The sequence below is a fragment of the Cnephaeus nilssonii genome, assembly GCF_951640355.1.
Source record: "Cnephaeus nilssonii genome assembly, chromosome: 18".
Lineage (NCBI taxonomy): Eukaryota > Metazoa > Chordata > Mammalia > Chiroptera > Vespertilionidae > Cnephaeus > Cnephaeus nilssonii.
The window spans coordinates 47856318-47881498 of record NC_137089.1 but is presented as its reverse complement, the minus strand read 5'-3'; the positions used below and the strand labels follow the sequence as shown (position 1 = coordinate 47881498).

At 40.3% G+C, this 25181-nt stretch overlaps 1 protein-coding gene across 1 annotated transcript in view; it reads right to left on the bottom strand.

Annotated features, from left to right (window-relative positions):
• Positions 1-25181, bottom strand: part of PRKDC (protein kinase, DNA-activated, catalytic subunit) — a 205676-nt gene that overhangs the window by 160018 nt on the left and 20477 nt on the right. Inside the window, exons 12-22 of the mRNA XM_079796147.1 lie at positions 24733-24897; positions 24117-24285; positions 23704-23753; positions 22959-23084; positions 19003-19155; positions 17680-17795; positions 15998-16157; positions 14705-14791; positions 13923-14042; positions 13342-13501; positions 4313-4419 (exon numbers count right to left, since the gene is read on the bottom strand). Coding sequence (XP_079652273.1) covers positions 4313-4419; positions 13342-13501; positions 13923-14042; positions 14705-14791; positions 15998-16157; positions 17680-17795; positions 19003-19155; positions 22959-23084; positions 23704-23753; positions 24117-24285; positions 24733-24897 — 1413 coding nt within the window. The remainder of the gene's footprint in view (positions 1-4312; positions 4420-13341; positions 13502-13922; positions 14043-14704; positions 14792-15997; positions 16158-17679; positions 17796-19002; positions 19156-22958; positions 23085-23703; positions 23754-24116; positions 24286-24732; positions 24898-25181) is intronic.

Below are 25181 nucleotides of genomic sequence, written 5' to 3'. Positions count from 1 at the left end.
CCTCTGGACCTGTTTTGTTCATCCGTTTATTTTGTTCATTAGATTCCACATATAAGCAAGATCTTGTGATGTTTGTCTTTCTCTAACTGGCTTATTTCACTTAGCATAATAGTCTCAAGGTCCATCCATGCTGTCACATTCCATTGTGTAAATGTAGCACAGCTTTTTTATCTACTCATCTACTGATGGGCACTTGGGCTGTTTTCAAATATTAGCTATTGTAAATAACGCTGCTATGAACATAAGGGTGCATATATCCTGATTGGTGTCTTGGGATTCTTAGGATATATTCTCAGAAGTGGGATCGCTGGGTCAAACGGCAGTTCCAATTTTTAATTTTTTGAGGAAAATCCATACTGTTTTCCACAGTGGCTGCACCAGTCTGCATTCCCACCAGCAGTGTACTAACTAGGCTTCCCTGTTCTCCATATCCTTGTCAGCACTTAGTGTTTGTTGATGTACTGATGGTAGCTATTCCAGCAGGTGTGAGGTGATATCTCATTGTAGTTTTAATTTGCTGATCTATCTGATGATTAGTGACATTGAGCATTTTTGCATATGTCTTTTGGCCATCTGTATGTCCTCTTTGGAGAAATGCCTATTCAGGTCCTTTACACATTATTCAATTGGATTGAGAAAAATCTTTTACGTATTGAAGAGATGTCAAGTTCATGGTGATTGTTACAAGTTTTCCAAAATTTTAACTTTCTTCTTTTTTTTAATATATTTTTCTTGATTTTGGAGAGGGAGGGTGAGGGAGAACGAGATAGAAACACCAATGATGAGAGAGAATCATTGATTGGATGCCTCCTGCATGCCCCACACTGGGGATCGATACAGCAACCCGGGCATGTGCCCTGACCAAAAATTGAACCATGACCTCCTGGTTCTTAGGTCGACACTCAACCATTGAGCCACATTGACTGGTATGTCTGTCATTCGTTCTTTCAAATAAATACGGTGTTCTTGAAAAAAAGTGGCTACATTAATTCAAAGCTCAAAGAAAGCATCACACAAGTGCTTTTCCTTAAGTCAACTGTCACACTTCACTATGCAGCAGATTGCTTAGGCAGAATCCCTGTTTCATCACACAGAATATTTAAAAAATGTGTACTCAAGGGTCAAAACCTAATAAAGTGCTAAGGAACCAACAGTGTTACCCGTCATTACACCACAGTGAAAACATCAACAAGTAAAAGTAGTGTGGCCTACCACTGAAATCACCTGGGGTCCTAGGGAGCAGAGATTGTGTATCTACAAAGAGATTTTATTTGCAAAACTAGAGATAAGCTCAAATACTTTTATCCTGTTTTATCAATATGTGATCAAATAATTTTTAAAAATTAGACAACCATTTCTAAGATCATTCAAGTCTCTCAATCAAAAGCTATCAAAAATAATAAGGTGGGCCTGACTGGTTTGGCTCAGTGGATAGAGCGTCGGCCTGCGGACTGAAAGGTTCCAGGTTCGATTCCCATCAAGGGCATGTACCTTGGTTGTGGGCACATCCCCGGTGCGGGGGGGGGGGGGGGGGGTGCAGGAGGCAGCTGATCAATGTTTCTCTCTCATTGATGTTTCTAGCTCTTTCTTTCTCTCCCTTCCTCTCTGTAAAAAAATCAATAAAATATATAAAAATAATAATAATAATAATAAGGTGGGAAGAGTTTACCCTGGAGTATGCATTATCAATTCTAGACAGTAATATTTTTTCAAAATTTTATACTACAAAGCAACAATAATCAAAACAGCATTATACTGACAGAAGAACAGACACACAGACCAATGGAACAGAATTGAGAGCCCAGAAATAAATCACATGTATATGGGCAAATAATTGTTTTTCAAATAAATAAATTAGAAAGAGAGGGTGGGAGAGGGAGGGGGGAGAAATAGATTATTCCATTTATTTATGCATTCATTGGCTAACTCCTATATCAGACCTGACAGAGCATCAAACCCACAACTATGGTGCATAGGGACGATGTTCTAACCAACTGAGCTATCTAGCCAGGGCCTGCACAAATAATTTTGGGGAAAGGAGCCAAAACATGCAATAAAGAAAAGAAAGACTCTTCAATAAATGGTGCTGGAAAAATGGAAAAGTCAGGTGAAAAAGAATAAAACTAGACTGCTATAACCATACACAAAAATTAACACAAAATGTATCAAAGATCTAATTATAAGACCTGAAACAATAAACAACATAGAAGAAAACATAGATAGTAAACTTATGGACCTTGGTCTTAAAGAGGGTTTTATGAACTTGCCATCAAAGGCTGGGAAAATAAAGGCGAAAGTAAATGAATGAGACTACATCAAACTAAAAAGCAGAAAAACCATCAACAAAATAAAAAGGAAACCAACCAAATGGGATAAGATATTTGCAAACAAAACCTCTGGTAAGGGATTAATATCTAAAATATATAAAGAACTCATACAACTCAACAATAAAAAACAAAAAATCCAATTAAAAAATGGGCAGAGAACAGTCACTTCTCCCAAGACATACAATGGCCAACAGATATATGAAAAGATCCTCAACTTCACTAAACTACCATGAGAGCCCGGCCAGTTTTGCTCAGTGGTTGAGCATCAACCAATGAACCAAGAGGTCGCTTGTTCATATCCCAGTTAGGGCACATGCCCGGGCTATGGGCTCGATCCCTAGTAGGGGGTGTTGCAGGAGGCAGCCAATCAATGTTTCTCATCAATGTTTCTATCTCTCCATCTCTCTCCCTTCCTCTCTCTTTCAAATAAATAAAAACACATTTAAAAAAAAATACTACCATGAGATACCACCTCACACCTGTTACAATGGCTATCATCAACAAAACAAGTAATAACAAGTGTTGGAGAGATTGTGGAGAACAAGGAATCCCTACATTGATGATGGGGATATACTAGTAAACTGATATAGCCACTATAGAAAACAGTATAGAGCAGCGGTTGCCAACCGGTGGTCCGTGAGGTCCAAAAGGTTGGCGACCGCTGGTATAGAGGTTCCTCAAAAAAGTATAGAGTTACCATACGACTGGGTGTCTACCTAAAACTCTTGAAAACATTCATTCATAAAGATACATGCACCCCTGTATTCATTGCAGCATTATTCGCGGTGGCCAAGATGTGGAAACAACCAAAATATCCTTCAATAAATGACTGAATAAAGATGTGGTACGCACATACAATAAAATACTCTTCAGCTATAGAAAACATGAAATACTGCCATTTGCAACAATATGGATGGACCTTGAGAATATCATGCTAAGTGAAATAAGTCAGACAGAAAAAGTCAAGAACCATATGATTTCACTCATATGAAGGATATAAAATTTAAAACAACAAATGAACAAATAAGACCAATAGACAAACAAAAACTCATAGATAACAGGTCAACAGAATGGTGGTTACCGGAGGGAAAAAAGGTGGAAGGAAGGTAGCAAAGGATAAAGAGTGTCAAAAAATGGTGATGAAAAGAGTGGTAAACACACAATGCAAAATACAGATGATGTATTATAGAATTCTATACAGGAAACACATATGATTTTATTAACCCATGTCACCACAATAAATTTAATTTTAAAATATTTTCAAATTTTAATTTTCACTTTATACCTACATACTAATCCAATTTTCTCTATTTACATCATTTTTTCCAATTACATTACATGCCATATCTGAAAAATACTGTCAAAAAATTAACATGATAAAAAAAATACTGACATGACTTGAACTTGACAACATTATATACTTAACACATTGCGGACAGATCACAAGAATTCTTGTGTTTTCTGTTCTAAGGTTTGTGGCCAACCACGAAAATTCTTTAAAAAGATATTAGCTTGTAAGAACATGTAATAAATAACTTCAAAATGCAATGGGTATTTAATTTTAAAGCGTGCATTTAACATTTATATAAAACGTTTTTTGTACTCGTTCAATAGAAACTTATCTGGCCACCGAGTAAAGCTAGCAATAAAACTACTGGTCCGCAATGTGTTAAGATCCAATCAGTAAATAAATCAATCATTCATAATATCAGTATTCCCACTGTTTACTGATTTTGAACTAATTACTTTTTATTACCCACTAACTATACTTAAAGATGGAGACAAACAGGAAAACAAGATCAAGACAGTAAACTAAATAATTTAGCTACACTTTTATTGCTAAAAATATATGGAGATTATTTCCATACCGTATTCTAATTTATATATAACACTAAGATTTTAAATAAAGATTTTTTACTTTTCACAAGCATTAGAATTTGATCTTTGCATTATTTAAGGTAAAGAAAATACAAGGGATTTCTTACTGATAAGATGTTCTTTGTGTTTTTCAGATGCTTCAACACAACTTTATTAAATCCTTTCTGGGCAGCCCGAGAAAGTGCTGACACTTCCCAGTTATTCTTGTTCTCACCTATCAACAGAAAACGAAAATGAATTTTAAATAGCATTCATTCATTGACTGATTAATATTAGGGTGAACATACTGTATTACCAAATCAAGACATTAAAATCCTAATTTTAATTATGATTAAAAATTACTAAGTTTCTAAAACAAAAGTATATTAATAGTGGTTGTCTTAGTTTTAAATATCATTGTCTACACAAAGAAATATGATTCCTTGAAGAAGTGTTAATTCCAGAGATTGGGCAGGAAACACACTAAAGTAATAATGAGAGGTAGTGGGGCTTCAGGAAAGAAATGTTTTAACACTATACATCCTAACTTTATATAAGTTTATGAGTTCTAAAAAATATTTCTCTACATAACCACATAACAATCCAATTCAGGATATGGCCCTTGAGACATTGCCCATATTTAATCCTTAACCCCATTTAGGTTCTAGCATTGATCCCATGTTCAGAACCATATTACATTTTATTGTTTGCTTCTTTAGTATCTTTTAAACTGAAACAGTTCTTCAGTCTTTCCTTGCATTTCATGATTTAAACATTTTAAAATTATATGCCAGTAATTTTGTACACTGTCCCTCTATTTGAGTTTGTCTAACGTTTTCTCAGGACTAGATTTAGGTTATAGAAACCAGCTGTAACATCCTAATCCCTTTAATTAACTATTGAGTTAAGTAAAATCTTTGATACGTGTTCATTTATATCAGCATAGTCATACTTTCATAGCTATAAAGTTACTTTTCACTGGTTCTGGAGATGCCTAGAAGATTTGCTGACAGAGCCAGGTAAACCGCATTGCTGAAGGATACACACCTCACAGGTTTAATCCCACCCTATCTTCTTGGCTCCTAGAAATGAATCCCAAATGACAATAGAACCTTGCACAGCTTTCTGCTAATCTAGTTCCTGCCTTTACATGATTTTATGCTTTTGGTTTGCTTATGCCCAATTAGCTGGTCCCCACGGATGGGAGTAATGTCTGAGAATTTGGGTTTATGGTCTACTGACCATTTGGTAAACTTCTGTGGACAGATTCTAGAGATTTCTATTGGGCCAGAGATGAAAAAGAGCATTTGTTTTTCAGTGTCTTTTTGTTATTATTATTATTATTATTATTATTATTATTATTATTATTTTGTAGCTCAAATTAGTTAATTTTGTACACTGGGAAAAATAGCTCCTTGATATTTGAACTGCTCAGTGTTTTCTTGGTGTCTTGTGTCTCTTGAGCTATGATTCAAATTGCAGAATTAAAGCTATAAGCTCTCCATTTGCTTATGTGTCTATTAGCCTGATTTGAGAAAGGCTTTTACTTCGTTCCTTATGTGTATAATGTTCTCCTATATTTGGAGAGTATTAATACATTAGATTATAAAGTCTCTTAAATTTAAAATCTGTTCTGACTTATTTATACAAATTAATAAACTTACATAAAGTGAATATTCCTAAACTTTTCTGAAAATAAGGACACTGTGCTTATGTTTTAAATGAGCCATAGTTTTTTTTTTCATCTTACAGAAACTAGCTCAAAAACTAAGCATTTTATGAATCCATGTTCACATAATTCAGGCACATCTTTGGTACTTGAGACAAGTTTAATAATTTGGGTTTAAAAAAAGAAATGACATTAACAACATTCACAATGTTGTGCTCACCACTATCCATCTCCAGAATTTTTCATCATCACAAACAGTCCTACATAAGTTTTAAGTTTATGAAAAGTGTTATAAATTTATGTTCAAATAAACTGTATCTTTATTTGGACAAATTTTTTATTTCCCCAGTAATTATGTTTTACAGCATGTCAGCTAGAAGATAATTTCTAAGATTTGCAGGAAACTTGAAAACTGGACTGAATGAGTTAATTAATGGATAATTACTGAATACTCAGGTAGTATACAAGCAAAATACAATAAATGATTACTAAGCATCACTTTTAAGTTTGTGTGCTTCTGCTTCTCGTTTTTATAGGCTATTACAAGGCTAGAGCTTGGGATCATGTAAATGAATGTGTCAGTGGTATCGTCGTGCTCATAAGCTCTATGAATCTGACAGACAATTCTCAATTATGCACTCCAAGTTTTCTCAACGAAAGAGATAAGTTTGGTAATAAGTTATAATTAACTAGAAGCCCAGTGCACAGATTCATGGACAGGTGGGGTCCCTCAGCGTGACCTGCGGGGATTAGGCTGAAACCCGCACCCAACATCCCCCGAGGGATGTAGTAGTGCACGAAGTGGCAGGTAGCCAGGGAGGAGCCGCTCCCACTCACCCGGGCCCCGCTCATCCCGACCCCACTCATCCCGGTCAGCTGAGTGGCACTCCCACTATGGGAGCACACTGACCACAAGGGGGCAGCTCCTACGTTCAGCATCTGCCCCCTGGTGGTCAGTGCGCATCATAGCGACCTGTCAAATGGTTGACTGATAGCTTAGGCTTTTATATATATAGACTAGTGACCTGGTGCACAAAATTTGTGCACGGGGGGGGGTGTGTCCCTCAGCCCAGCCTGCACCCTCTCCAATCTGGGCCCCCTCGGAGGAAGTCCGACTGCCGGTTTAGGCCCGATCCCACAGGGACCTCGCAATCCGGGACCGCTGGCTCCTAACTGCTCACCTGCCTGCCTGCCTGATCACCCCTAACCACTCTGCCTGCCAACCTGATTGCCTGCAACTGCGCCCCGCTTATGGCCTGATCACCCCTAACTGCCCCCCTGCTGGCCTGATCACCCCCAACTGCCCCCCCACCAGCCTTCTCACCCCCAACTGCCCCCCCCGCCAGCCTAATAACCCTGAACTGCCCCCCCTGCTGGCCTTATCGCCCCCAACTGCCCCCACCGCCATCCTGCTCACCCCCAACTGCCCCCCACTGGCCTGATCACCCCCAACTGCCCTCCCCTGCCAACCTGATCACCCCCAACTGCCCCCCGTGCCTGCCTTCTCATCCCCAACTGCCCCCCCGCCAGCCTGCTCGCCCCTAACTGCCTCTGCCTCAGCCCCGCCACCATGGCTTTGTCCGGAAGGATGTCTGGAAGGTCTCCCAGAAGGTCTCCCGGTCTAATTAGCATAGTACCATTTTATTAGTATAGATGAGTGGTTGAAACCACAGAAGCAATAGTACAGAAATACAATTTTAGGTGTGCTTTTCATTTTTAAGGAAAGAGATTAGTTTTCTCAAAAGCAAGAGAATCTTGGGCTTTTTGGTATCTGGATCTCTTTCAACAATTGGAACATACTATGAACTCCACAGATATGGAGTTTGCTTATGTGGGTTAGAACTAGCAATAACTACCATATTGGAAGTAGATGTAATTTTTTAAAGACTTTCATATTTACTTGAAGATCACATTAGCATGCATATTTTCGCAGTATTTTATAAACAATTTAATCCCATCAATAGCCTGAGAGGGACTGCTATTTTAAAATTATGTCAGTTTGTTCCAGAATACGAAAGAGCATAATAAAGGGCAAAACTTGGAAAGTGAGTGTGAAAAGAAACTATAAAATAAGATAAAATTTTGGAAAAGGTCACTCAATTTTAAAGGATGTACTTCTTTGGTTTCCTTTGTCTATAATATGAAAAGTTACTCTTTACTTTCTGTGTAACCTTACAAGACTACAAAAATTCAGGATCTTATCAGAATAATTTTCTGAGCTTTATGTTGACTTCATGGCCTAAAAGAGAAGATTCAGATCGTGCACCTTTGGCAGAAGTGGCACAGAACAACTCTGCATTCTTCTCAGCAAGCCATTATCAAAGGACATATGCTGTTGACTGGTCCCACTATAGCCAACAGGCCAAGGAGGTGTCTGCAAGGTGCCTCCACTAAAAAGTTATAATTTTATCCATGACCATGGGGTAAAACATATGTTTGGGGGTAAGGCATTTTATTTATTTATTTATTTATTTATTTATTTATTTATTTATTTATTTATTTTTAGATGAAGGGAGAGGGAGAGAAAGATAGAAGTATCAATGATGAAAGAGAATCATTGATCAACTTCCTCCTGCATGCCCCACACTGGGGGTTGAGCCAGCAACCCGGGCAAGTGCCCTGACCAGAAATCAAACCGTGACCTCCTGGTTCATAGGTCAATGCTCAATCACCGAGCCATGCCAGCCAGGCTGGTGTAAGGTACTTTAAAAGTATATGTGATAGGCAGAATTTTAAGATAGCCTATGACCTTCTCCTGCTGTTACTCCCATAATTGTGTTCCCTTATATAACAAAAGATTAACAACGTAGGCCTAATTTAATCACACCTGTCCCTTAAAAGCAGTCTTCTCCAGCTAATAGAAGAGGAAGCCAGAAAGATTTGCTGGATGTGAAGATGGAGGGGGCCATGAACAAGGACCAGAGAGAGGCCTCCAGGACCTGATCAGCCCTGACAATCAGCCAGCGAGGAAATGAGAATCTCAGATCCTGAAACAACCTGAATAAGACTGAAAGAAAATCTTTCCCCAGAGTTTCCAGTTAAGAGCCCAGCATGGCCAACACCTCAATGAAATGATCAGCCTAAGTAGAGGACCAGCTGAGCCCACCTGGACTTCTGACTTACAGAACTCTGAAATAACGGATGGGTGGTTTTTCACTTTTTTTTTTTTTTGATTGGTGTGGTTTTAAACTGCTAAATATGTGGTTACTAAACAGCAACAGAAAAAAAAACAAAACACTATAAGACTTTCAATTTTTTGTTGAATTGAATATTTTCTATTTGAGCCAATGAAATATAATCTCTTTCTAAAATGATTTATTTTGATGCCCAAATTATCCCAAATTTTATCTGTGACATATTCCCATCATTCTCTGAACAATTAATTCCTTGCTTTCTGGATGTTTCAGAAAATAAAATTTTCATGGAAAATGGTATTTAGAAGCCATGATCTTGACACTAGGTTTGCTCACTACTATTAAGGTATTACTACTCCCAAGCAGGCCCTTTCCATGGATAGAACTAGAATATATACATGCTTTCATCTCCAATTCTAGTTATTCATCTCTGTGTACATACACACACACACACACACACACACACACACACACACACGTACATATGAATATAGATATACGTTATCACCTTCCTCACCCTCCTTGCCTGGACCCCTTTATGCCAAAAGGCTGTCCCAACATATCCGTGTCCCCCACCCTGCTCCAACATTGACCCGACACAGGCCAACCCTCAGGGCTGCCCTCCTCATGCTCCCTGGGAGCACCACTGCAACCCTAACACCCACCTTCCTCTACGCCACTTAAAGGCCTTAGGACTTGAAGAAGTGGAGAGGGAGAGGACCTCAAACAACTAACTCACACAAAGGGAAAAAGAGTCACTTTGAAACTACGAAAAGATGGAGCAGACACTCGCTAATCAAATGGTCAAAATGAACATGACTGATAATGGCACCAATTGCTACCATTATGCTGTGAGAAGGACAGAGCATCAGCTCTGGGTGCTTCTGCCAAAAGTTATAACTTGAACCTCATCATGGGAAACATCAGGCAAGCCCACATTAAAAGACATTCTATAAAATAACTGGCCTGTAATATTAAAAAACGTCAATGTCACGAGAACTAAGAAAGACTATCCCACTTTGAAAGAGGCTAAAGAGTTATAACAAATAAATGCAACACATGGTGCTATACTGAAATCTAGACCACAAAAAATACAACCATAAATCAGCTGTAAAAGAAATTAATGGGACAACTAAAAATTTGCATATGAACCAAAGATTAATATATTCATGTTGTTTTTCTTTATTTCAATAATGATACTGTGGTTTTGTAAGAAAATATCCTTGCTCTTAAGAAATATACATTGCAGTTTTTAGACATAAATATCCATGATGCCTGCAACTTGAAAAGGGTATATACATACATATACCAAGTGGGGCAAAAGTAGGTTTACAGTTGTGAGTGCATGAAACAGTTTATTCTTTTTTTTAAAATATATTTTATTGATTTTTTTACAGAGAGGAAGGGGGAGGGAGAGAGAGTTAGAAACATCAAATGAGAGAGAAACATCTATCAGCTGCCTCCTGCACAACCCCTACTGGGGATGTGCCTGCAACCAAGGTACATGCCCTTGACTAGAATCAAACCTGGGACCCTTCAGTCCGCAGGCTGACGCTCTATCCACTGAGCCAAACCGGTTAGGGCTAGAGTTTATTCTTGTATTATTATTTATTAACTAGAGGCCTAGTGCATGAAATTTATGCACTGGTGGGGGAGGTTCCTCAGCCCAGCCCGCGCCCTCTCGCAGTCTGGGACCCCTCGGGGGATGTCCACCTGCCGGGGGGATCGGGTCTGCTTAAGCCAGCAGTCATACATCCCTCTCGCAGTCCAGGACCCCTTGCTTCTTACTGCCCACCGGCAGCGGAGACGAGAGAGGCTCCCGCCATCGCCGCTGCACTCACCAGCTGTGAGCCCGGCTTCTGGCTGAGCAGCACACCCCCTGTGGGAGCGTACTGACCAACAGGGGGCAGCTCCTGCATTGAGCATCTGCCCCCTGGTGCTCAGTGCGCGTCATAGCGACCAGTCATTCCACCAATCATTCCACTATTTGGTCGATTTGCGTATTAGGGTTTTATTATATAGGATCATTGTATTATTTTCCACACAAACAACTGTATACCTACTTTTGCCCAACCATGTACACACACACTCATATTATTGCCTAATATGTACAGAGAGAAAGTACATGCAATAATAATGTATATGGGACAAAAATCTTAATTGCTGAATTTGGGAATTCTTTTTACTATTAATACAACAGTTCTGGAAGTTTGATAGATCAAATAAAATGTTACTAAAGTAGTGGCTGTCTTTAAGATTCTGCATTTTCTTATTATTAAATTTTACTACTCTCTACTTTTCCCTATCTTCTAATTATTTACAGTTACACATATTTATCAACAGATAAATCCTTTGCTTAAAAGAATCACAATAATTTCATTTCAATAAAGCAAATAAAACCACCACAGAGATATCTGCTACTAGATGTATTAATTTTTTAACTAAGACCATTAATTTTTAGTGAGCTACTCAACAAGCAGCACTCTTTATATAATGTGAATTTTAAAAGCCTAAGTAAGCTATAAACATTGACTAGTTTGTATTCTTTATCTCTAAGCAATACTTGTCATTACTATCATTTACAGAAATATCTCCCAAATTTGTGACTCACTTTTCATGAGCTCTGCATATATATTGAGGTGTTACAAAACCAGACACAGTGAATGAAATTTGTCACACACTGTTCACTTAATGTTTCCAAGCCAACAATATTTAAGTTGATAAGCATAACCAATGGACAAAGACACCAGGGGGATGAGGGAATGAGCAGGGTCGAGGGGGGGGGCGGGCAATGGGGGGATAAAGACACATACGTAATACCTTAATCAATAAATTAAAAAAAATTCAAGTTGAGTAATAATAATGATTGACATAGATGGAATTTTATAAAATAACCCTCTATTTTCTACTTTGAGGATAGTGAAGTTCAAATTCTTAGCAACACTTCAGTGTCTTTCTCCAAACTGAATCTTTTTGCTTCCTGTGATAACAATGTCCCTTTCCATCGTGGTTTGAGTAAATCTGTTCCCCTCGACTATAAGTACTACTCTTCTTGACTGTAAAATTTTTGCATGGAATTTTTTCTTTTAACCTTTTCCCAAACCTATTTCTCCTATAACAATTCTTCTTAACTGGTTAGCATTAGGGCTTCATCAGTTATATTTAAAAAACCAATAAAAATCAAGTGAGATTAGGTCAAAATGTGAAATTACTATTAAATTTCTTAAAGTTTTAATTCCTGTTTGACTTATTCAACAAGCATCCTATATAATAAAGAGGTGATATGCAAATTAACCCTCATGCCCTCACACGATGGCTGCCTACAACCAGGCCGGCAGGGAGGTTAGTGAGGGACGACCAAACGACTGAACAAGCAGGCTGCGTGGGGCGACCAGGCCGGCAGGGGGGTGAGAGATGACCAAACGACTGAACAGCAGGCTGCTTGGGGCGACCAGGCTGGCGGGGGGGGGGGGGGGGCGTGAGGGGTGACCAGGCCGGGGGGGGGGGCAGTTGGGCACAACCAGGCCAGCATGGGGGGCTGTTGGGGGTGACCAGGCTGATGGGGGGGCAGTTGGGGGCAACCAGGCTGGCAGGGGAGGGCAGTAAGAGGCAACCAGGCCGGCGGGGGTGCGGGGGGAGAGTTGAGGACGACCAGGCTGGCAGAGGGGGCAGTTGGGGGCGATTAGGCGGGCAGGGGGAGCAGTGAGGGACAACTAGGCCAGCGAGAACGGGGGGCAGTTGGGGGCAACCAGGCCGGCATAGGGGAACAGTTAGGGGCAACCAGGCCAGCAGAGGGGGGCAATTGGGGTGACCTGGCCAGCAGCGGGGGGCAGCTAGGGGAGACCAGGCTGATGGGGGGGGCAGTTAGGGGCGACCAGGCAGCAGGCAGGCAGGTGAGCGATTAGGAGCCAGCAGTCCAGGATTGTGAGAGGGATGTCCAACTGCAGGTTTAGGCCCTATACCCAAGGGGTCCCGGATTGGAGAGGGTGCAGGCTGGGCTGAGGGGACGCCCTGTGCACAAATTTTGTGCACTGGGCCTCTAATTTTTTATAAGGCAGTGAACCAAAAGCTATAAGGAGTTCAAGATATTTAAGATAAGTTCTTGCTCTTGAAGATGTTATAAAGCTTAGCAGAATATAAGTGAATAAAATGAATAATAAGTCTAATGCCTCAGTTATATTTCCCACGTCCCAATTATACTGAAAAGAATTGGAGAGATTACAAAAATAACAATCAAATATATTTTGAATACGTTGGGTTCATATTTCAGAAATTGCAAAATTACAAATAGTAGTCCTATTAGAATTATTACATTGCCCTCTTATTTGATACACATAATTCTTTTAAACCTTACCTGATAAGGCTGAAGTTTTCAAATACCCATCCAGACTAGGGAGAATGTCCTTATAATAAGGCTGAATTACTTGTTTACTGATGTAAGCCGACCATTCTTCTAGGGCACGCAGGCCTGCTTCTGCCAGGGGCGGGTAGCTCAGGCCCAGTTTAAAAGCCATCTATATGTTAATACAAACATGGTAAACTGAGACGCAGTAATTTAAGATTTAAAGAAAAAAAACACCACCAATTAATTATGGTTTCTAATAAATAAGCCTTTCTACAGCCAGAATGTGAGACCCTGCTGGAGGTAAGTGGGTGCATCCCAGGTCATTATTAGAAAACCCAGCACCACTAGTCTATATGGTTGGTGACATGCTGCAGACTTTCAACACATCCACCTATAAGGGAAGCTCAGAGAGGACAAGACAAGTGTTCCAAGTCCCAAAACTACTAAGTAGCAGAAGTAGAACTTAAACCAGGGGTGTCTATTAGCAAGCATCTACTGTGACTGCTATGAAAAGACCTGGATATTTCCATGTTTTCTAGGAATTCATATGTATATGAAATTGATTTGCTCAAGACAATGAATGCATCTACCTGCAATGCGGGAACGTAGGCTCTAACATCAAGTTCAATGATGTCATGTGGCAGGGATAGAATAAAGGTCAAACAGGAGGCCAAAAGTTCATCTTTGTATTGCTTCATTTTAACTGATACCTTAAAAAGAAAGAAGAGAAAAACCTCAGAGGGAAGGCAGAGGAGGTTGGGTGGGAAGAGAGTAACCAATGAACTTGTAATCATATATGCATAACCCATGGACACAGAGAATGGGGCTATGCATATATGGGCCTAGGGGGCTGGGTGGGTGGGAGCTGGCTGGAAGAAGTTAATGGGGGGTGGGGGAGAACCTATGTAATACTTTCAACAGTAAAGATTTTTTTAAAAAGAAGAGAAAGACAATGATGTACACCTGAATAGAGCCTATGCTTTGAAATCAACTGAAGAAGTTACCTATTCTCAAATATGAAAAATGATAATGCAGACTTTATTTGACATGGCCATGTTCATTTTCAAATTAAAGACTGATCTCTAGGAAAAGTTTATTTGAAGTAATTAAATCCCATTACATGGAAAAGCTAAAGAATCTATTTATTTTGAGTTTCCATCACACAAATTATTTTAAGAAAAACTCAAGGGACTTTTGAAGCATAATGGTTTGCCCTGTTTGTGTTTCTTAATCCTTTAATCTGGATCTGAATAAAACAAACCAATTTTTAAGTAATTAGGTCATTTATGAAGACTAACATTTTTTTAACATACATTCATTTTTTAAAAGCCCATTTTTTAAAAACCCACTGGATGAATCATTTTAAAATTACCTCTTTACCAAATTTTGCAAATAAAGCGAAGCAAGAATACTTTTCTGGGTTCTCAGGAGACTGTTTCTGACTCTTAGGACCAACTCCCTGTTGAATAAAAGAGTAACTTAGTACAGTGAGAAATAACCAGATATTTCTGTGTCCTAAGCCCAGTAATTCCCCTCCTTTCTTCTGAGAGGTGAACTCAGATTCACTTCGCCAAGGTTTCATGCAGATGGGCGGGCAGAGGCCAGTGAGAAACGGCATGAGTGGGAGGTGGATGGCTGGTCAAGAGCCACAGGCTTGGCTAAGTCCATTCCCCTTTCCCCATCTTCCAATACATACACTTATGAGCAATGAGACCTGCTCATCCTATAATTAACCAAGTCAGAATACTCATGAATGACTTCAGCCTTAGGTGCACTGATCCAATTATACTCAAACTTCACTAACCACTTGAGTGGCCACCTGAGTGGCCTGTTAGCACAAACTGCTGAGCGCTGCCCTGAGAGTTTCCCATAAGCCTGGAGAGGGCATGAGATGCCCCAAGTAATACTGGGCTGCTGGCGTAGGCCCACACTTTAAGAGCCTCTGTTATGGCCCAGCTGGTGTGGCTCAGAGGTTGAGCGTCGACCTATGAATCAGGAGCTCACAGTTTGATTCCAGATCAGGCACATGCCTGGACTTTGGGCTCGATTCCTAGTAGGAAGTGTGCAGGAGGCAGCTGGCTGATCAATGATTCTCTCTGATCATTGATGTTTCTCTCTCTCTCCCCCTCTCCCTTCCTCTCTGAAATCTATAAAAATATACTAAAAAAAAAAAAGAACCTGTTATGCCCTAGCCCGTGTGGCTCAATTGGTTGAGCATCTTCCCAAAAGATTGGTTGATTTCCGGGCAGATGCCCAGGTTGTGGGTTCAATCCCCAGTCGGGGTGCATGCGGGAAACAACCAATTGATGTTTCCCTCTCACATCGATGTGTTTTATTTTTCTCTCTCTCTCTTCATTTCTCTCTCTAAAAAAAAAACACCCACAAAATATTAAAATAAAATTTAAAAATCTTCATAAAAAGAACCTCTGTTAATCTAACACAATTAGCCAGGTGCTTGTAAATCAGAACAGAAAATACTATTAGTTAACTTTTTTAAGTGTCATCCAATTGCCACTCACATTATCAGTTTCTAAAAATACAGGTAATAAAATTAGACTTTAAAGTGCAATATGCTACAATCTCATATTTTTATAATATTTATACAGATACATGCAATCTAATTTTAAAAACACAGGCATATTCAATGTCCTGCAAAAACACTTACCTCAAAATACTTTATTTTCTTAGCATTACTCACAGCAATAGAAAGCAATTTGTAGAAACCACTAATGAGTGGCAACCGTGTACACTGACATATTAATTCGTATGCAAATGAGTATAGCCAGGGCTCAAAAAATTCTACATGTTTCTCAGGAAGAATCTCTCTGTAAAAACAAATTAAAACCTTAATGCAGAAATTTTTGTCATACTATTTTTATTCCGCTTTGAAATTATAAGGCACATAATTAAAAGGTTTACAATTCCATCCTCTCTAATAAAATGGTAATATGCAAATTAACCATCACTCCGCTACATAGGTCACGCCCACCAGCCAAGCCACGCCCACCAGCCAATAAGGGCAAGTATGCAAATTAACCCCAATCCAAGATGGCTACAGCCACAGAGAGCAAGGTTTCCCAGGTAACAGAGTAAGCCAAGCTTTCCATAGCCGTTGCAGGCCTAAGCCTCCATTCAAGCTACAAAGTTTAAATTATAGAAGGTAAACAAATTGAAACAAATGGCGGCAGAATGGAGCTTGAGAGAGCAGGCCAGGGTTGCCGGCGGCAACAGGGGAAGCAAAGCTTTCCGCACACCCTGGCCGGGTTCACCCGCTTAAGGCTACAAAGTTTCAATTGTAGAAGGTGAATTAACTGCCACAGAAATGGCTGCCGCCCCAGGCTACAAAGTTTCAATTGTAGAAGGAAAATAAATTCCAGATACCAGGGCCTCCACTTGGGTTGCCAGGGGGCGTGGTCGGCCTGCAAACCACCACAAGCCCCTCGCTCAGGCCACCCCACACCCCAAGGGAACCCCCACCCTTATCTGTGACACCCTTCAGGGCAAACCAGCTGGCCCCCACCTGTGCACCAGGCCTCTATCCTATCTAATAAAAGAGTAATATACAGATTGATCATCACTGCAACACACAATATAGCTGCCCCCATGTGGTCAAAGATCCTGCCCCCATGTGGACACAAGATGGCCACTACAAGATGGCCAGCAGGAGAGGGCAGTTGGGAGGCACCCGGCCTGCAAGGGAGGGCAGTTGTGAGGGACCAGGCCTGCAAGGGAGGGCAGTTGAGAGGGACCAGGCTTGCAAGGGAGGGCTGTTGGAGGTGATCAACCCTGCAGGAGAGGGCAGTTAGGGGTGACCAGGCTGGCAGAGGAGGGAAGTTGGGGGCAAACAGGCTGGCAGGGGAGCAGTTAAGCATCAACCAGGCTGGCAGCGGAGTGGTTAGGGGGTGATCAGGCTGGCAGGCAGAAGCGGTTAGGGGCAATCAGGAAGGCAGGCAGGCAAGCAGTTGGGAGCCAGCCGTCCTGGATTGTGAGAGGGATGTCCGACTGCCCGTTAAACGGGCAGTCGGACATCCCTCCAGGAGTCCCAGATTGGAGAGGGTACAGGCTGGGCTGAGGGACAACCCCCCGCCGTGCACGAATTTCGTGCACCGGGCTTCTAGTTATATAATATTTTTAGGTATATCTACAATCCTTTTTGTTTCCTACTTGAGGGTCTTTTAAATATAAAAATAATAGTACATTTAGAATATTTTAACAATTCATAGAAGCAATTTAGATTGTTAAGTCTTTTGCTATTTTATTTCTTATAGCGATATAAGAATTTTTCCTATATTATAGCCAATAACTGACAATTTTCTCTCTTAAATAATCAGAATTTTTAAAAAATACCTGCAAAATTCCACCAGGTTAATGAAAGCTGAAAAATCTTTAGGTTTAGCAGGATACAAATTAGCTGCTGGATCTGAAGTCGGGATCACCCAAACACCAGTGGGTTCATTTTCATCCTTAAAAATTGTACCAAAACAAACATTATACCAGTCAATCACACATTCATTCAACATATAACTGACCTCACTGCCAAGGTCTGATGGTATAAGGAAGGAATGCAAAAGTGAGAAAAGTACAGATGAGTCCTTAAAGCTTACAATTTGAGAAAAATGATACAACTCACAGAAAACACTACATCTTTTCTTTTAAAAGGATATATGGGAAGTGATAAAATAAAGTGATAAAAATTGATACGGATACAAAAAGACAAAGGGAGGAGTATCGTTTGTTAAAGGAGCTAGCAATGATGCCATGACAGAGGTAGAATTTCCAAACTTAAAGTTTATAGAAAGCATCAATAATAATGGACTCGGAAGTTTCAAACTAAGAAACAGGAATAATTAACAGTATTAAGTAATAGTAACTTACTATTAAGTTACACAATGAGTTTGTGTTATCAAATTCAGGCTGAAATTATTTCAGACATACACAAAGCATAAAAAGCAATAAAACACACATTGGTGTCCCCATCAACCAGCATAAAAATGTGAACATTACCAGCACTATTAAGTCAGTGTGACAAATGGCTTTTTCTGTTTTATTATCCTCTACATATCCTCCCCATTATCTCTTAAATAACTTGCAGCATCACACATATGCACTAACTCTAAGAAGCATAATCTAGTCTTAAAAAAAAAAATCACTGGGCCCACCATAGTGTTTTGTTGCTAAAACTCCTCAAATAAGAGCAGAGCAACTGCCAGCTAACTGTCTAAAGCCATGAAAACTGGATACAGACAACAGACCCTTCCTGACTATGGTCTATATTCTACTATCTTAAGAACACATTTAATACTGTGCACCTGAATTTGGAGTTTCCTTAGCTATAAAGAAGAGGAATACCAGGTTTCCTTATCCTACTACAAAGTCACCTCTGCACAAAATACGATTTGACGTTTTACTGTTGCTAAGGAACAAATAATAAAACAAGCCAAGTACACAACGTTTCACACAAAAATTCTTTTAACATATTAAACACATAAATTACTTACTTTTGAAAAATCTAGTGGTAACATTTGCTACACATTAAGTTATTACAAAAGTATCAACAATATATATTAATGTGGAAGAAACCAATTTCCTACATACTCTACAAATGTGCTATACCTACAAAGAGAGTTGGTATAAAAACAATGTGAAATTATTAGTGACAAAAATTCTAACCTCTTGTTCTCCAACATTCTGTTTTTTTAGTGTAAGATCCAATTTGTCAACAATCTTCAAAACAGATTTTACAAATTCATCATATAGCAAGCGATTCAGTCTTTGAAGGGAGGAATTCACAAAGAAAAATGTTTCATCTGCTAAAACAGAATCCTTTAAAAAAATTATAAACAAAATTTTGTCCATAAAAGTATCAAAATTAGTCCTAAATATGCATTAAAATATATAAAGATGTACATGCATTTTAGGTATTATGGAAAACTAGAGGCCCGGTGCACGAAATTCGTGCACGGAGGGGGGTTGTCCCTCAGCCCAGCCTGTACCCTCTCCAATATGGGACCCCTCAAGGGATGTCCGACTGCCCGTTTAGGCCCGATGGGATCGGGCCTAAACGGGCAGTCGAACATCCCTCTCACAATCCAGGACTGCTGGCTCCCAACTGCTTGCCTGCCTGCCTTCCTGATTGCCCCTAACCACTCTGCTGCCAGCCTGTTTGCCCCCAACTTCCCTCCTCTGCCGGCCTGGTCACCCCTAACTGCCCTCTCCTGCAGGGTTGATCACCTCCAACTGCCCTCCCTTGCAGGCCTAGTCCTTCTCAACTGCCCTCCCTTGCAGGCTGGGTGCCTCCCAACTGCCCTCTCCTGCTGGCCATCTTGTGGTGGCCATCTTGTGTCCACATGGGGGCAGGATCTTTGACCACATGGGGGCAGCTATATTGTGTGTTGCAGTGATGATCAATCTGTATATTACTCTTTCATTAGATAGGATACCTCCAAAGCACAATGAGTAAGAATCTGAAGGTTTATGTGGCTTCTATTTGGTTTCTAGGACAAAGTTCTTTCCTTTACCCACCACTCACTTCTCTCCTTTTACTCTTGAATGTTAATTTCAACATAATTTTTGTAACACCTCTTGAAAAGGATCCCACCAAGTTTTTGATAGTCCACATGATAAAACTTACAGAATAATACAGCATGAGACTTTCATTCTCTCACTAACTTCTTCATATAACTGTAATTCCTCAGCCTCTAAAGAATGAAAAAGGAAAATAAAAGTGCCTTCTCTCATTCCAAGGCCTTTCTCAGTCAGGCAACCACAAAAAGAAAGAATGAGCCTACAATTCATGTCATGAAATCTCTATCAGGCATAATTCAAATCAAATCCCATCATGCAAAGTCTGGGATACTTAAAATGTATAAGAGAACAGTGGTGACCTGGGGGAGAACTTATGAAACCTTGTCTCCTGCTTTTGCTGACTATTCTTTTCCTTATGCTAGACTCCAAGTCCCTATCGGGGACTTGGTCAGGCGGCTGTGGGTGCTAACCCACGCCACCTGGATCCGTGATCCGGTACCTGGGCAGGCCTCTGCGGGTGCTAACCCATGACGCCTGCCATGGTCTGTGATCCATGATCGTGGACCTGGGCAGCCTGCTGCAGGCTTTAACCCACGCTGCCTGCCCTGCTCTGAGATCGGTGATCACGGACCTGGGCAGCCGGCTGTGGGCTTTAACCCACGCTGCCTGACCTGGTCCATGATCCCTGATAGGGGCTTTAAGTCAGCTGCCACTGGCAATGGCTGACTCGAAGCCCTTATCCAGGACCTGGTCAGGCGGCTGTGGGCGCTAACCCAAGCTGCCTGCCCTCGTCCGAGATCGGTGATGGCGGACCTGGGCAGGCAGCTACGGGCGCTAACCCTCGCCGCCTTCCCTGGTCCGTGATCCCTCATCATGGACCTGGGCAGGCGGCTGCAGGCCTTAACCCACGCTGCCTGCCCAGCTCTGAGATCAGTGATGGACCTGGGCAGGCAGCTGTCCTGGTCCGTGATCTGTGATCGTGGACCTGGGCAGCCGGCTGCCGGCCTTAACCCACGCCGCCTGCCCTGGTCCGCGATCGGGGATGGCGGACCTGGGCAGGCGGCTGCCGGCGTGAACCCACGCCGCCTGCCCAGGTCCGCGATCGGGGATGGCGGACCTGGGCAGGCGGCAGCGGGCGTGAACCCACGCCGCCTGCCCAGGTCCGCGATCGGGGATGGCGGACCTGGGCAGGCGGCAGCGGGCGTGAACCCACGCCGCCTGCCCAGGTCCGCGATCGGGGATGGCGGACCTGGGCAGGCGGCAGCGGGCGTGAACCCACGCCGCCTGCCCAGGTCCGCGATCGGGGATGGCGGACCTGGGCAGGCGGCAGCCGGCGTGAACCCACGCCGCCTGCCCAGGTCCGCGATCGGGGATGGCGGACCTGGGCAGGCGGCTGCCCAGGTCCGCGATCGGGGATGGCGGACCTGGGCAGGCGGCAGCGGGCGTGAACCCACGCCGCCTGCCCAGGTCCGCGATCGGGGATGGCGGACCTGGGCAGGCGGCTGCCGGCCTTAACCCACGCCACCTGCCCAGGTCCACCATCATGGCTTGGATCTCACTGACATGGGTGCTGCCCTTTCCCCCGCCATCTTTGCTGGTTTAACGTGTATATTTGCTCCTGGTTGGCCGGTGGGCGTGGCCAGTGGGCGTGGCCGGTGGGCGTAGCGAAGGTGCGGTCAATTTGCATATTACTGTTTTATTAGATAGGATGCTGTATAAACTGTAACAGACTTATCTGGAAGTTTACAAGCTCAAATTGTAGACACCTTCCTAAATTATTAGGACAATATCATTTTGGTCAGATAATATTATTATACAGTCATGTAGCAAATACTAGGTACATAGTAATAAATAAGAAGATTCAGGCCAATCCTTATCAAAGCATTTCTCCCAATTAATTTGTGTGTTTGTGTGTATACACTTATATACTATACACACATACCATATGTATATACACATATACATGTATCTAGATAAATATATATCTATCCTCAGAATGGATTTAAAAGCATCATCTATCATTTCTCTAAAAGTGAAACTATTCTACCATTTCAAAAATATAGGCCAATTACTCAATAAAGACTCAGTCAAATATTCTATGGAACTTAACCTCAATATAAGGCTATCTAACATCATATAAGAAAAAAATGTTTTAGGTAAAATTACTAACACTGCTATTTTACCTCAATAAGAAAACAACTAAAAACTCCTGAGATTTGTCACAGGATAGAAATCATCTACTGCCAAAAACTGTTTTTTCTAGTCTGTTAATGCTTTGTCAGTCTATGTTAAAATGGTGGCCAGAGCCTGGCTTTAAAACATCTGCTAGAAATATATTAGGCAGGAGGCACTACTCTAATCATAGATGATATAAATAATAGCTGTGCACCAATCACCTTCATACCTACTAGGTCAATTGGATTTATCTTCATCTTTAACAAATAAGAAGAGAATAGCTCTATTATATTTTTGGTTGAATTAGAAAGAAAAACAGCATCAACTATATTACACTAATACTTAAAGCTAAAACATGAACTCAGTAGTTAATTTTAAATGAGTTCTCTATAATTTAGCTCCTTTTTTTTTTAGAGGAGGAAAGCCCGTTTTTATTCTCTAACGCCTTCAACTTCCAGGCAATCCTGCTGTGGTGGTGGTGGCAATGGCAGCGGAGGCTAACCAGGCACCCAAAACTCCAAAGGAGAGCCTATCTCACCAGAGAAACTATGGGGGGATAGTCACATTGGGTTTTTTCCTCTATCCTCTTACTACTCAACCCTGGAAGCAAAGGTAGCTAGCCCATTTCTTCCTTTGGCCTTTAATTTGCAGAGAGATTAAAAGTTTCTGATCACTTTTTTTTTTCTGAAATATTCTTCCACTGCACTGACCACCAATAATTTTGTTCCCTTTAATTTACCTTTCCCTAGTTTCATTTTATCCTAACTTACACTGTTTTGATTTTTTATTACTTGTAGTACTTTTTAAATAAACGACTGAAAGTCAGAAAAAAATAGAATTCTGAAATAAATAATTCTTAAGTGTATAAACTATGCACATAATACAGAGGAACAAGGGTATTTTATGACTAAAGTTGTCATTTTTACCATCATCTGGTCACAGTTCAGAAGATTTCTAAAAAGATCCAAATAGTCTTTGTATGTGGGCACTTTCCATTTGCCAGTTCTAACTTCCCCTGATGCACGATGGTCTTCCAATTCAGACTCAGCACCCTGGGCAGGAAGACATCACACCAATATTTACCAATGAAGTCACAAAATAAGCATTGCTGCAAGAACTTCCTGATTTTTCAGTATTTTCTAAGCTAAATCAGCTACCAGTAGGAGACTATAGTATGATTGAAGAAGATAATACATTATGAAAGCGTAACAAAAAGGCAAGCTGAAAACAGGATTCTTCTCACTGGGACTAAAATAGTCATGTGCTAATATTTCAAAAACAATATCCATGGGATGTGTTATAAGGCATTTACCTCACTTTCTTATACAGGCCTATCTCTCATCTCATCCTATTTCCTGTAACTTCAAGTCAAGTAAGATGTGTTCCATAATACACCTAAGTATTTTGTCCTAAAATTTCAAGAGAAAAAAAACATTCCCTTTTTGTAAAAAGTTGTATGTAACAGTAAATATATGTTTAAGGAACTTCATAGCTTAGGAGTTTATTCACCTGAAAAAAATATAGAGCTATTGATCCTAACTTTCCAAATTGTACAGCATGGCTAATAACAAAAAGGGCCACTTTTATATATTACAGACTACGAAGTCCAGCAACATTTCTAACTTTCAGTGACGAAGGACTAATTTTCAAAACATTAGATTCAGAATTTACCTTTTGAAGGATCACTGCTTTAGAACATATTCTGATTAAACTCTGATGCACTGAAAAAAAGAAAACGAAAACAAAAATGAAGTAAACAATGAAAAATACAACCAAACAACAAAAATGATAGTCATTCTTTTTTTTAACATAACTTTACTTCTCAATTTTTTTCTCTAAGTTTGTTAAAATCTTTAATTTTAAAATGTGTACTATTCAGATTCAGAAGCACAAGGAAGAGAAAAAAATATTCAAAAAAAGCATAGAAAAAGGAGATTCTGGTCCACCAAAATATATGGATTTCTCTAAGAGACGTCAAAAGATACAAAAGAATTTGGCAACCTGATGTTCTTCATCTATATCATAAAACATGGTAAGTGTTCATTATTCATTATCATGAAAACAAAAGTGAATTCCAAACTTACCCACAGTATTAATGCAATTCCAGAGAACTGGTCCTTTTTCTGCTAAGGCTAGGAAAACTTTCACTATGGCTTTACAACATAACAACTGCATTTTTGGACTATACTGTGGGAAACTGTCTATCTGTATCACCAGGAGATGTTCCAAAACTGAAGTATACACCTCAGGGACCTATCAGAAATGGATAGCAAACTAAAAGTTAGAGAAGGAAATGAATAAATATGGGAATAACACAAATATTCAAAGTAATTACAACCCATTAGACACTATTAGATCAATGAAAACCGTGGTTTGTTATCTACATCTACCAATAAATTTAACATTACTGTGATTACATTTTTAAAAATCAGAGAAAAACTGTCTGAATGATACTTAAGATGAAATTCTATCCCAAGCAGCAATCTTAATTAACCTTTTAGAAAGGCAGAAAGAGTAACAAATAATTTTTCCTGCTATGGGTAACAAAAAGTGAAGTTTCATGACTATAATTCCACTGACACCAAATACTAATTAAAAATGTCACTAACCATAATGGGGCCTGTTCACACAATTCCATCAAGTGATTGAAGAACTGAGATTAAATAAGTTATGCTCACTGTAACTAATTATTCCACTTACTGTATCCAGGTAAAGCAAGACACTTGCAATAGACTGGAGGAAGCTTGGCATTTGGTAAATGTGGTCATCAATAGTGTCCATCTGGGTGAGGAACAGCTGCTTGCAGCGCTGAATGAGCTCTACATACATGAAGTCAACATCTTTTGCATTTATGACCTTGCAAGGCTTTAGCAAAGGTAAATAGAAATCTTTATCAATCTTATCAATATCAAAATAATGATATTTAAGGTGTGTTATTACGCCATGATTATAAACTAAATATTAAAAAGCTTTTTAATGGACAACAGAGATATAAAATACAGCATATCTTACAAAAATGTTTTAAACAATCTGTAAATACATTCTAAATAATTTTTCATACACAAAGCATCTAGATTTTCAACTATATTCTAGACACCGTTTCGATAGTAGGTATCAAAGACAAAAAAGATGCAGTCCCAGTCCCCAGG